Source organism: Myotis lucifugus, unplaced genomic scaffold (assembly GCF_000147115.1).
Source record: "Myotis lucifugus unplaced genomic scaffold, Myoluc2.0 scaffold_0, whole genome shotgun sequence".
NCBI classification, from domain to species: Eukaryota; Metazoa; Chordata; class Mammalia; order Chiroptera; family Vespertilionidae; genus Myotis; species Myotis lucifugus.
Window position 1 is genome coordinate 38,904,385 of NW_005871048.1, and position 13,121 is coordinate 38,917,505.

The 13,121-nt window shown below is 39.7% G+C and overlaps 1 protein-coding gene across 1 annotated transcript in view; it reads left to right on the plus strand.

The window, feature by feature from the left end:
- Positions 1 to 13,121, plus strand: part of ANKRD31 (ankyrin repeat domain 31) — a 123,640-nt gene that overhangs the window by 74,689 nt on the left and 35,830 nt on the right. Inside the window, exons 16-18 of the mRNA XM_014453789.2 lie at positions 7,312 to 7,449; positions 8,267 to 8,409; positions 9,093 to 9,096. Of these exons, the coding sequence (XP_014309275.2) occupies positions 7,312 to 7,449; positions 8,267 to 8,409; positions 9,093 to 9,096 (285 nt within the window). The remainder of the gene's footprint in view (positions 1 to 7,311; positions 7,450 to 8,266; positions 8,410 to 9,092; positions 9,097 to 13,121) is intronic.

The following is a 13,121-nucleotide window of genomic DNA, read 5'->3' on the forward strand; positions in this document are numbered from 1 at the left end:
TCTTGTAGTCTGGGACCTTGGGGGATGTCAGACTGCTGGTTTCGGCCCAGTCCCCACAGGCCAAGGCTGAGGGACCCCACCAGTGCACGCATCTGTGCACCAGGCCTCTAGTGTTACATAAAAGAGTGAATATTTAGAAAAAAACTTTGCAGATGTAATTAAGATCTTAAGATGAGGAGATCATCCTGGATTCTTTGGTGGGTCCTGGATCTAATTACTACTGTGTCTTTATAAAAGAAAAACAGAAGGAGATTTGAGGCACACAGGAGAGAAGACAATGTGAAGATGGAGGTAGTGGAGCGATGTAGCCAAATCCAAGGAAGCCAAGAAATGCTGATTCTTTCTTAGAGAGTGTAGCCCTGCTGACACCTAGGTTTTAGACTTCTGATCTCCAGAACTTTGAAATAATACATTTCTTTTGTGTTTCATCTCTGGTGTTTTTTTGTTTGTTTGTTTTGTTTTTTAACACAGTGCCTGAGTAAGTATCTTTAAACTAATAAATTGAACTGCCCAAGAGGAGATAATTCCAAATACATCTGGCAATTCCCTAACACAAAGGCCAGCTTACTTCTTGATCACCAAGGGTGAATTCAACCAAGCCCTGAGCTCTGCTGTACTCCCTTTACCCTTCACAGATTTCCAGTCAGCATTTTAGTTTCTCTCACTTAAATAAGAACAGATAGCCAAAAATCAACAAGTGTTTGTAGAAAACCCCAATACTCCAATATAAAAGAGACATCAAAGAGATCTAAACATACTAAAGGAACCCAGAAGAAACAAATAATTCAAGAATCAGGATATATTAAACTTGCTTATAAAGGCATAGAAACAAAGGAATGAAGAACAATACGGAGAGCCCTTAGATATTAAAAATATAATAGCAGGATTTTTAAGTATATATATATGTGGATATAGCAGAGTTGGGAGGTAAAGCTTTCCAAGTCTCCTATAAAAAATAAAAATAGAAAAAATAAAGAGAATAAAATTAGATCACTCCAGGATATCCAGAGAGAACAGTGAAAATAGAAAAGAAATCAAAGAAATAAGATAAGAAATAAAGCACAGAAGTTTCCATATTGAAAGGGCCCACAAAGTGTCCAGTACCATAAGCAAGACATCTCACTGTGAAATTTCCGAACAAAAATGAGAAGATCCAAAAATCTAGAGAGGAAAGACAGGCCGCATAAAAAGGTAGATAGCTGAGTATTTTTTTCTTTTTTTTTTTGTTCTCATCCGAGGATATGTTTTTTATTGATTCTAGAGAGAAAGGAAGGGCAGGTGAAAGAGAGAGAAACATTGATATGAAAGAGGAACATTGATCAGTTGTTCTCTGTACACATTCCAACTGAGAATTGAACCTCTAACCTGAATATGTGCCCTGACTGGGAATCGAAGCTGAGATCCTTCGGTGCACGTGACGATGCTCTAAACCACTGAGCTACACGGGCCAGGACCAGCTGAGTATTTCTTTTTCTTTTCTTTTTTCTATTGTGGTTGTTCTTTTATTTTTTTATTTTTTTAAGTTAATAAATCTTTATTGTTCAGATTATTACAGATGTTCCTCTTTTTTCCGCATATCTCCCCTCCGCCTGGTTCCCATCCCACCCCATGCTCTTACCCCCTGCCACTGTCCTCATCCATAGGTGTAAGATTTTTGTCCAGTCTCTTCCTGCACTCCCCACACCCCTTTCCCCGCAAGAATTGTCAGTCCACTCCCTTTCTATGCCCCTGCTTCTATTATATTCACCAGTTTATTCTGACTTAATTTTAGGTTCACTTGTTGATAGGTATTTATTTGTTGTCACTTTGTTGTTCATAATTTTTATCTTTACCTTTTTCTTCTTCCTCTTCTTAAAGAATATCCTTTAGCATTTCATATATTCCTGGTTTGATGGTGATGATCTCCTTAAGCTTTTTCTTGTCTGTGAAGCTCTTTATCTGACCTTCAATTCTACATGATAGCTTTGCTGGGTAGAGTAATCTTGGTTGTAGATTCTTGCTATTCATCACTTTGAATATTTCTTGCCACTCCCTTCTGGCCTGCATGGTTTCTGTTGAGAAATCAGCTGACAGTCGTATGGGTACTCCCTTGTAGGTAACTAACTTTTTTTCTCTTGCTGCTTTTAAGATTCTCTCTTTGTCCTTAGCTCTTGGCATTTTAATTATGATGTGTCTTGGTGTGGTCCTCTTTGGATTCCTTTTGTTTGGGGTTCTCTGTGCTTCCTGGACTTGTAAGTCTATTTCTTTCATCAGGTAGGGGAAGTTTCCTGTCATGATTTCTTCTAATATGCTTTCAGTATCTTGCTCTCTCTCTTCTTCTGGCACCCTGCTAATTCGGATGTTGGTATGTTTGAAGTTGTCCCAGAGGCTCCTTACACTATCTTCATATTTTTGGATTCTTTTTTCGTTTTGCTTTTCGGGATGGGTGTTTTTATCTTCTTCATATTTCAAATCTTTGACTTGATTCTTGGGATCCTCTAGTCTGCTGTTGGATCTCTGTATTTTATTTTTAATGTCAGTCAGTGTATGTTTAATTTCTGACTGGTCCTTTTCCATTTTTTTTGGCATTCTCATTAAGATCCTTGAAGGTCTCACTAAGTTCCTCGGTGGTCTCACTAAGTTTCTCGGAGGTTTGTAGAAGATTCTTGAGTAACCTTATAACTGTGGTTTTGAACTCTATGTCCTTCATTAGTTTGCTTTCCTCCATTTCTTTCATTTGTGACATGTTTCTTTGTCTCCACATTTTTGGCTGACTGTGAGGACCTGTTGTGTCTATAGTGGAAGAACTGCTGTGCTGGAGACACCCTTATGGAGCAGGACTTGCTTCAGTGGGGCTTTGGTGCTCACTGAGTCTGCTTCTTGAGTGTGTCCCTTACGGATGTGAGGAGTTGAAATCTGGTATCTGACCAGGGGTACCCTGGCTCCTGAATCTCCAAGTCAACCACTGTGTGGGTCCACCCAGCAGGAGCTACAGCGATATCAACAGATTTCTCCTCTTTGTTTGGAATTTGGAAGTTTTGGAGCTCTCTGACCCAGCTGCAGTTTGTTGGGTTAGGCTGCAAAAGCGCAGGTGGTTCCTTTGCGCCACTGGCACAGCTTGGGTGGGGATGTAAATTGAGTGGGGCGGGGTCTCAGAGAATCACCAGGGCGGAGCAAACAGCAATGGTTGTCGTCAGTGTCTCCGCAACTCCTCGAGTCTCCGTGACTCTGACTCTGCGTCTCTGCGTCTCTGCGTCTCTGCTTCCTCGAGTGCCACGCCCCCACAGCAACAGTGATCTCTGCGAGCAGCTCTGTGAGAAAGCCACCCTCACTTTCCCACCCCGCTGCAAGACAGTCCAGTTTCTCCCTGTAGGAGTCTGGGACCTCAGAATCTCACCTTAAACGAGCTCAGTGCATTCGAGAGCTTGTATCCCCTTCTGATTGAAAAAAACCACTCATCCAGTTGCAGCCTGCCTTCATACCTCTGTTCTTGGTGCCTTTGCACCTCCTACTCAGTCTCAGTGCGCTCCTTTCTTTCCTTCTAGTTGTAGAACTTCCACTCGGCCAGCTTTCCCATGGTTCTGGATGATAGCTGTTTTGTCTTATAGTTGTAGTAGTTTCAGTGTTGTTGTGGGAGGCAGCACACACAGGTTTATACCTTAAGCCTCCATCTTGGTTCTTCCTGAGTATTTCTTAATGACATTATATTTTATTAATAAACTAGAGGCTCAGTGCACAAAATTCATGCACGGGTGGAGGTCCCTCAACCCAGCCTTCACCCTCTCCAATCCGGGACCCCTCGGGGGATGTCCGACTGCCAGTTTAGGCCCAATCCCTGCACATCCCCCTCACAATCTGGGACCGCTGGCTCCTAACTGCCTCTGCCTGCTGGCCTGATGCCCCTAACTGCTCTCCTGCCGGCCTAATCGCCCCTAACTGTCCTCCCCTGCCGGCCTGATCACCCCTAACCACCTCTGCCTTGGCCCCCGCCACTGGCTTTGTCCAGAAGGATGTCTGAAAGATGTCCAGTCTAATTAGCATATTACCCTATGATTAGTATAGACAACTAATACTCAATGCTTTAATTAAATATAAAGCTGTTAAGAAATACTCAGCTTTAACTACAGTGTACTTTATAAAGAATTTTAGTGTAAGTCCCCTTTGTTTCCTTTCCATTTTCTCCCAGATTTTGTTATTTTCAAATTTCTTTTTTTTTAAATATATTTTATTGATTTTTTACAGAGAGGAAGGGAGAGGGACAGAGAGTTAGAAACATCGATGAGAGAGAAACATCGATCATCCGCCCCCTGCACACCCCCCACTGGGGATGTGCCCGCAACCAAGGCACATGCCCCTGACGGGAATCGAACCTGGGACCTTTCAGTCCGCAGGCCGATGCTCCATCAACTGAGCCAAACCGGTTACGGCTATTTTCAAATTTCAGTTAAATGCTGGGAAAATTTACGATGACAGTAACATTGAGCAATTTTTGAGTTTTTGCACCAAAATGTTTATCACATGCCTACCTTCTTTGCTACGAACATACCAGGAACAATGTGAGATTTATATTATTCACAGTAACAGTTACTGAGAGAGATTTTTCCATTCAAACTTGTAAACTGCATTTTAAAAAATATACATATAACACATGAAATATATGTAATATGTCTTTTTCTTCCAATAAAAAATTTCCGAGTGCAAATTTCTAAAGAAATTTAGAAATTTTGTCTGGATGTCAATGGAAGATGAACATGAAACTATTAATCTTCCATGTGACTCTCATAGCCAAAGGATCCATCCATTAGAGACTTTTTTTTCTCTTGCTCTGAAATTTATGTCTGGTTGCTGACATTTAGGAAACAGGACTGGGTAAGGATCTGATGATTTAATGCGGTGCTTTTCAAACCTTACGTTGCATCAGAGTCACCTGGAAAGCCATTAAAGCATTGCTGGGGTCTACCATCAGGAATTCTAATTCAGTAGGTGTGTTAGTTATATATTAGTGCATGAAAAATGATCACAAATTATTTTAAAACAACACACCTTTATTATCTTATAGTTTCTGTAGGTCAGGAAATAGGGCATGGCTTAGCCAGGTCTTTTGCTCAGGATCTTTCCTGGGCTGCAATCAAGGTGTTGGCCAGGACTGGGGTCTCATCTGAAGGCTCAGCTAGGGAAGAATCCACTTTTAAGCCCACGTGATTGTTGGCAGAATTCAGTTCCTTTAGGGTTGTGCCCATCCTGTTTCTTGTTTCATGGGCTCTTTCAAGGTGGCCACTTGCTTCATTAAAACATACAAGCTGAAGGTGGTAGAGGAAGTCAACTAGCAAGACAGAATATGTTAAAATCTTTTATAACCTAACTAGAGGCCTGGTGCACAAATTCGTGCACAGGTGAGGTCCCTTGACCTGTCCAGTGATTGGGCCGATCAGGGCCGTCTCATGGGAAGTTGGCCGGTTGGGGGGAGGGACCATGGGAGGGACCACAGGAGGTTGGCTGTGGGAGCGCACTGACCACCAGGGGACAGCTCCTGCATTGAGTGTCTGCCCCCTGGTGGTCAGTGCGTGTCATAGCTACCAGCCAGTTATCCAGTCATAACGGTCGCTTAGGCTTTTATATATATAGACTAGAAACCCAGCGCGAGAAATTGCATGGCCCCAGCCACCTGTGTGCACCTCTCTGTACTCGCAGCCCCGCCTGCCTGCACTTGCCCCGCCACACTTGCAACCCCACCCACCCGTGCGCATCTCGCAGTGCACTGATCGTTATGGCGTTACGACCACTGGATTTTTATATATATAGATAAGGAAATTAAGTACCCTCAATGTTAAGTTATTCTATTGATTAGAAGCAAGTTTCTCAAGGAGGGGTTGTTACAAGACTATAAATATGAGGAAGTAAGGATCATTAGGAGCCATCTTAAAGTCTGCCCTCCAGAATAGGCTTAGGATGGCTGAAGAATTTGCATTTCTAACACATTTCCCAAGTGAAACTGATACTGTTGATCTGGGATTCCACTTTTAGTACTACTGTTTAATCAGCCCAACTCTCTGCTTTGCCTTGTGTCTTAGTCTGAAGCTTCTTTGATGTAGTTTCTACAGAAAGTGAACCTCCAGATGGGGGCCTGGGCTAAGAGGAATGGTTGCCAGGCACTTTGGGGTTGGGAAAGGCAACTTGGAGTCTTAACTTTTCTATATACATACTTTTACAGTCAGTGTTGCTTTTTCCAGCCCTGTTCTATACATACTGCCTTTCATGGCACCTGATGCCCCCAAGTGCTGAGTGCCTGGTTCAGATTGGCTCCCTTCCTCTGCAAATTCCTTTCGCAGGCACTTGGGTTGGAGCATTTTCCACTCTGCCATGTCAGTCAACTCTTCTCCATCAGTGACTTTCCAGTTCCCCTAAATTTGTTGAAGTCTTCTATTTATTGTTTCCTCTTTTATTGTTCTTGTATGACATTTTTCAAAATATCTTTTACTATCATTTTTGCATGGTTTGGGGAGAAATGTGGTTATTTTGCCATTTTTTTCTTTTTATTTATTTTTTAAATATATATTTTATTGATTTTTTACAGAGAGGAAGGGAGAGGGATAGAGAGTTAGAAACATCGATGAGAGAGAAACATCGATTCAGCTGCCTCTTGCACGCCCCCTACTGGGGATGTGCCCGCAACCCAGGTACATGCCCTTGACCGGAATCAAACCCGGGACCCTTCAGTCCGCAGGCCGATGCTCTATACGCTGAGCCAAACCAGCCAGGGCTAGTTTGCAATTTTTAGCTTCAACCTATAAGTCTGTCTAACTTGTGTTGCAAAGAAAAGATTAAAAAAAGAATCTTTAAATAATGATACTGTACTTTATTTTTTATGAAAGAAAAATAAAAAAACCAATAGGCCATAGTTTGGTTCTTGGCATCTTATGTGATCAGAAATAGACCCATTGAGATAGAGAGAATAGCTGTAGAACAAAGAGAATTTTTATAAAATCACAATTTGTTTTAAGAAAAAAATTATTACTAAAGGACTACTGAGGGTAAAATGAGTATAGAACTGAAACAGGTTTATTTGTTTTAATCAAACATATAATAGAGTGACTAAAGAATTGCTAGAATGACTTTGAAGTAATGCTTAAGTGCACTATAATTTCTTCAGAAGTTGAAGAACTATGTTACAGTTATATTTTAAAATAGTAACAGTTATATTAATAGATGTATGTTTCTGTGTGGTACATCCTACTTAGGATGTTTTGAGGAAGTTGGTATGTATTTTTTAAGCTCCTTTATAATCAGCATTTGGCAGAAAAGAAGCCTCAGTTTTACTTGGCAAATTTACAGAAATGAAAACAGCTGGGATCAATAAGAGGAATACCAGGGGGGAAAGCCCACTTCATTTGGCTGTCAGAAGAGGAGATTTGTCTCTGATGAAAGTTCTAATAGAATCTGGAGCAGATGTGAATCTAAAAGATAATGCAGGTTTGGATTCTTTTAATTGTATTTAAAATTTGAACTCACATTTCACAGCTCCTAACCCCAGTTTTGAATCTGACTACTATGTAATAATTAACTTTGAACAATTTTCTTTAGTGACATATAAGTTGAATAGTAAGACTTATCTTGGTTCTCACCAATTGCTAAAATAACTTCCTTCTTCAACATGCATTTGGGAGCATTCAGCAAGAGTATATAGAATGGGGAGTAAGGGAAACTTTATTTAGGCCTTTTCTTTGTAGGCCCTAATTCCATTCCCTAACTTTGGAGAGAATGCAAAATTTTTCCTACTTTCTTGTTCCTTCTTTCCTTTCCTCCTGTCTTTCTACTATTCCTTTCTTCTCCCCTCCCTTATTTTTTATTTTAAACCTCCAATTTTAAATTGATCTAACATTTTGCTCAGCATAAAAGAATCTTGTGTGAGGAATTCCAGAGGGAAAAACTAAAAAATTGATGGAATGACATGTCATTTTAAAGAAAAATGTGACAATGAAAGGATACAAGTAGAAAAGTCAGAGATGATCTTTTAATATCTGAGTTGAAACAAATTGACATGATTAATATTTACTTTGGTCCCATTATGATTATGCTTCTGTTTTGGCACCTCTATCAAATATTTTTTTATGAGATCAATTTGTTTTTAAAAATGAAACACATTTTAAGGCCACAGTTTTCAATATTTTTTCCACTAATATGTACATTTGAATCAATGTAGATGTTAATGTCATTAATGCAAGCAAACTTAATAATGAGTATATGTCAGCAGCAGCTTGTTTTAATTTTTCCTCTTTTCCATTTTTAGGTTGGACACCACTACATAAGGCATCTAGTGAGGGAGCTGACGATATAATTGTGGAGTTATTAAGAGCTGGTGCTAATGTTAACTGTGAAGATCTAGATGGAATTCTGCCCTTACATGATGCTGTTGCAAATAATCATTTAAAGGTACAGTGCACATCAGATTTGGCTCCTATTACTCTTTTTTAGAAAAATGAGTGAAGAAAATGAAGACATTTTAAATTGAGAACTAAAGTGATTCCTTAAAACAAATTATTTTTAAAAGACATTGTGTAATGATTGAAAAATCAATCTATTTGCTAATGACTCATTTTTCTATTGTCTCTTCATCACATAATTCATATAAATCAGAACAAAATGAAATGGTTCAGAGTAAACACAGGCTATCAATCTAATACATTCTATTTTTTTAAAAATATATTTTATTGGTTTTTTACAGAGAGGAAGGGAGAGGGATAGAGAGCTAGAAACATCGATGAGAGAGAAACATTGATCAGCTGCCTCCTGCACACCCCCTACTGGGGATGTGCCCGCAACCAAGGTACATGCCCTTGACCGGAATCGAACCTGGGACCCTTCAATCCGCAGGCCGACACTCTATCCACTGAGCCAAACCGGTTAGGGCACATTCTATTTTTAATGGTTTTAAATGATTTGCTATTGTGCATAAAAACTCTAATTATAGTGATGATACATGTGACAGCTAGACTTTATTTAACTCAGAATTACACAGTGGATTTGAGGTTTCAAAGAAATGACTAAAAACACAATAGCTTGTTACTTGGAGGTATGTTATATATTTTTCTCCTTTGTTTTTCTTAATTGGGCAGTGTGGTAAAAATATCATAAGAGAAAATTACCAGGGTTATTCTTTTAGTAACACTGAATTTCAAATCTAGACTTTAAAATTCTTCATAGTTTTTAAATTAAATCTTTATTGTTGAAAGTATTACATATCCCCTTTTTTCTCCCATTGGCCCCCTTCTATCCTGCCCCTGTTCCCTCACCCCCAAGGCCTTCACCACCCTATTGTCTTGTACATGGGTTATGCATATATGCATACAAGTTCTTTGGTTGATTTCTTCCCACCACCTCCCACCCCCTGCCTTCTCTCTAAGATTCCATGTCTGTTCATGCTTCTATGTTTCTGGATCTATTTTTTTTCATCAGTTTATTTGTTCATTAGATTCCACATATGAGATCATGTGGTACTTGTCTTTTTCTGACTGCTTTTTTCACTTAGCATAATACTCTCCAGGTCCCTCCATGTTGTCTCAAAGGGTAAGAGATCCTTCTTTTTTACTGCTACATAGTATTCCATGGTGTAAATGTACCATAACTTTTTTTAAAAATATATTTTTATTGATTTCAGAGAGGAAGGAAGAGGGACAGAGAGAGAGAAACATCAATGATGAGAGAGAATCATTGATTGGCTGCCTCCTGCACGCCCCACACTGGGGATCGAGCCCACAACCCGGGCATGTGCCCTTGACCAGAATCGAACCTGGGACCCTTCAGTTCGCAGGCTGATGCTCTATCCACTGAGCCAAACTGGCTAGGACCCACAACTTTTTTTTTAAGTATATTTTTATATATTTCAGTGAGGAAGGGATAGGGAGAGAGAGATAGAAACATCATTGATGAGAGAGAATCATTGATCAGCTGCCTCCTACATGCGCCCCACTGGGGATCAAGCCTGCAATCCAGGTATATGCCCTGACCAGGAATTGAACCAGTGGCCTTCTGGTTTCTGGGTCAACATTCAACCTCTGAGCCACAACCAGCTTGGCTACCACAACTTTTTTATCCATTCACCTACTGATGGGCACTTGGTCTGTTTCTAGATCTTAGCTATTATAAATTGTGCTGCTATGAACATAGGGGTGCATACATTCTTTCTGATTGGTGTTTCGGGTCTCTTAGGGTATTTTCCTATAAGTAAGATCACTGGGTCAAATGGCAATTCCATATTTAATTTTTTGAGGAAACTCCATACTGTTTTCCATAATGGCTGCACCAGTCTGCATTCCCACCAGCAGTGCACTAAGGTTCCCTTTTCTCCACATCCTCACCAGTACTTGTCAAACTGTTGATTTGTTGATGGTAGCCATTCTGACAGGTGTGAGGTGACACCTCAGTGGAATCTAATGAACATAAACTGATGAACAAAAAATAGACCCAGAGACATAGAAACATGGACAGACTGTCAAACCTCAGAGGGAAGGCAGCGGGGGAGGAAGGGATCAACCAATAGGAAGTAGCAGAAGGGGAGCTTGGTTTAGTGGATAAAGCACCAAGTTTGATAATAGAAAACGTGAATTCTAGGCCTAGTTCAGCTGCTTGAGAAAGAGATAATATCTTTACCTTTGAAATCAGGAATTTCATGTAGAGCGTGCTATTTTATGCTGTAGCCACTAGCCAACATGTGTTTATTTAATTACTTAAAATTAAATTTAAAATCAATTCTTCAGTTGCACTAGTCACATTTCAAGTACTCAGTACTCAGTACATGTGGCGAGTAGCTACCATATTGAATTTCGCAGATCAGAACATTTCTGTCATCACAGAAAACCCTGCTAGATAGTGCTGTGGTCTAGAGCAGGGGTTGTTAAGTATTTCCTATAAAGGACTAGATAATAAACAGTTTAGGTTTTCTAGGCCACTCAGTCTTTGTTGCAACTAATCAACTGCTGTTATATTGCAAAAGCAACCATAGACAATATGTAAATGACTGGTTATAGCTGCTCCAATAAAACTTTTTTTACAAATACAGGCAGCAGACTGGATTTGGCCAGTGAGGGCTATAGTTTGCTGTTGTTTGATCTATTGTTATATCACCTAAGTGGTGATATAGACAGTTCGCTTTTGGAGGAAACTCCAATAAATCTATTGCATTTATTTTAAGAGAAATGTTCTATTTGAAAAGAAGATGGTATTTTTCATATTTTAGTTCCCCTGACATGGATATATTATTAACACCTTTCCTCATATTTTCATGAACTTTCTCTCTGTGTGACCTTTCTCCTATCATTGGCTCATTTTATTTCTGACTGACTTTTATCTTTTATCTTTATTTCTTTATCTTGAGATAGGCTATTAATAGGTAAACTAGAAAGATAAAAAAGAGAGCAAGAGAGATAAATGTGGTATTGTTATTGGTGGGGAGCTCTCAGGTGAGGGGCGGGTGTGGGATAGAAGGGGACGGTGTGGGGGGGGGGCGGGGGGGGGCGAGGATGGGACCTCTGTAATACTTTAAACCAGTGGTTCTCAACCTTCTGGCCCTTTAAATACAGTTCCTCATGTTGTGACCCAACCATAAAATTATTTTCGTTGCTACTTCATAACTGTAATGTTGCTACTGTTATGAATCGTAATGTAAATATCTGATATGCAGGATGGTCTTAGGCGACCCCTGTGAAAGGGTTGTTCGACCGCCTAAGGGGTCGCGACCCACAGGTTGAGAACCGCTGCTTTAAACAATAAAGATTTTAAAAAATAAAAATAAATGTGTTTTCTTTATGCTGTGCTATCTCTAGGCTGATGGAACAAATAAGGGCCATTTTTAGCTGGCCATTTGCTCCTCAATTTCTCTGCATCTTCATCCATGAACACAAGCAGAAAGAGAAAAGCTCCTAGCACATAACATATCTCTGTTTAAACAAAACCTTACCATCTTTTCCTAATTAGAAAGTTTTTCAGTGGTTGGATTCACTTGCTTGCCTCATGCAAGTGGAATCACTGGCTGTTTTTTACTAATTGACTTATACCATAAACTAATTAGTAACCATTTTTAACTTTGACTGATTGCAAACTGACTTCTAATACATAATTTTGATTTATTTAGAGAAATCTTATTTATATTCGAAGATTATTTTGCCCCTAAAATGTCACAATCTCTGACTTCAGTTTTCTCGTCTATAAAATGATAGGGTTGGAATAAATTATATCTACATTCCCTTTTATCTTTAACATTTTGTGAATATGAATCAGTTATTTAGGACATATATTTGCATAGACATTATTAGATTGGATATTAAGTTTCCTGAAATATAGTCCAAATAGAACTTTATTCAACTATGTCTAATGGCAATATATAATAAAGTTCATAATATAATATAGTCCTGAAGTGACTCTTTCTCCCTTCTCTACCCCTTCCTTCATCAGCTTGGAGGAGGGTGAACAGGGCACTCTGTTAAAGAGATCAAATAGCCGAAACCGGTTTGGCTCAGTGGATAGAGCGTCGGCTTGCGGACTGAGAGGTCCCAGGTTCAATTCCGGTCAAGGGCATGTACCTGGGTTGCGGGCACATCCCCAGTGGGAGATGTGCAGGAGGCAGCTGATTGATGTTTCTCTCTCATCGATGTTTCTAACTCTCTATCTCTCTCCCTTCCTCTCTGTAAAAAATCAATAAAATATATTAAAAAAAAAAAGAGATCAAATAGACCTAGCTGGTTTTGCTCAGTGGATAGAGCATCGGCCTGGGGACTGAAGGGTCCCAGGTTTGATTCCAGTTCAGGGCACATGCCCGGGTTGGGGGCTTGATCCCCAGTAGGGGGCGTGCAAGAGGTAGCCAATCAATGATTCTCTCTCATCATTGATGTTTCTGTCTCTCTCCCTCTCTCTTCCTCTCTGAATTCAATAAAAATATTATTCATATATATATATATATATATACACACACACACACACACATACATATATACACACACACACACACACACACATATATATATATATATATATATATAGAGAGAGAGAGAGAGAGAGAGAGAGAGAGAGAGAGAGATATCAAATAAAACCTGTCTGCCTCTTACTAGATTCAAGGCTGCATATCTGGTACTTCTATGTCATCATGTTTG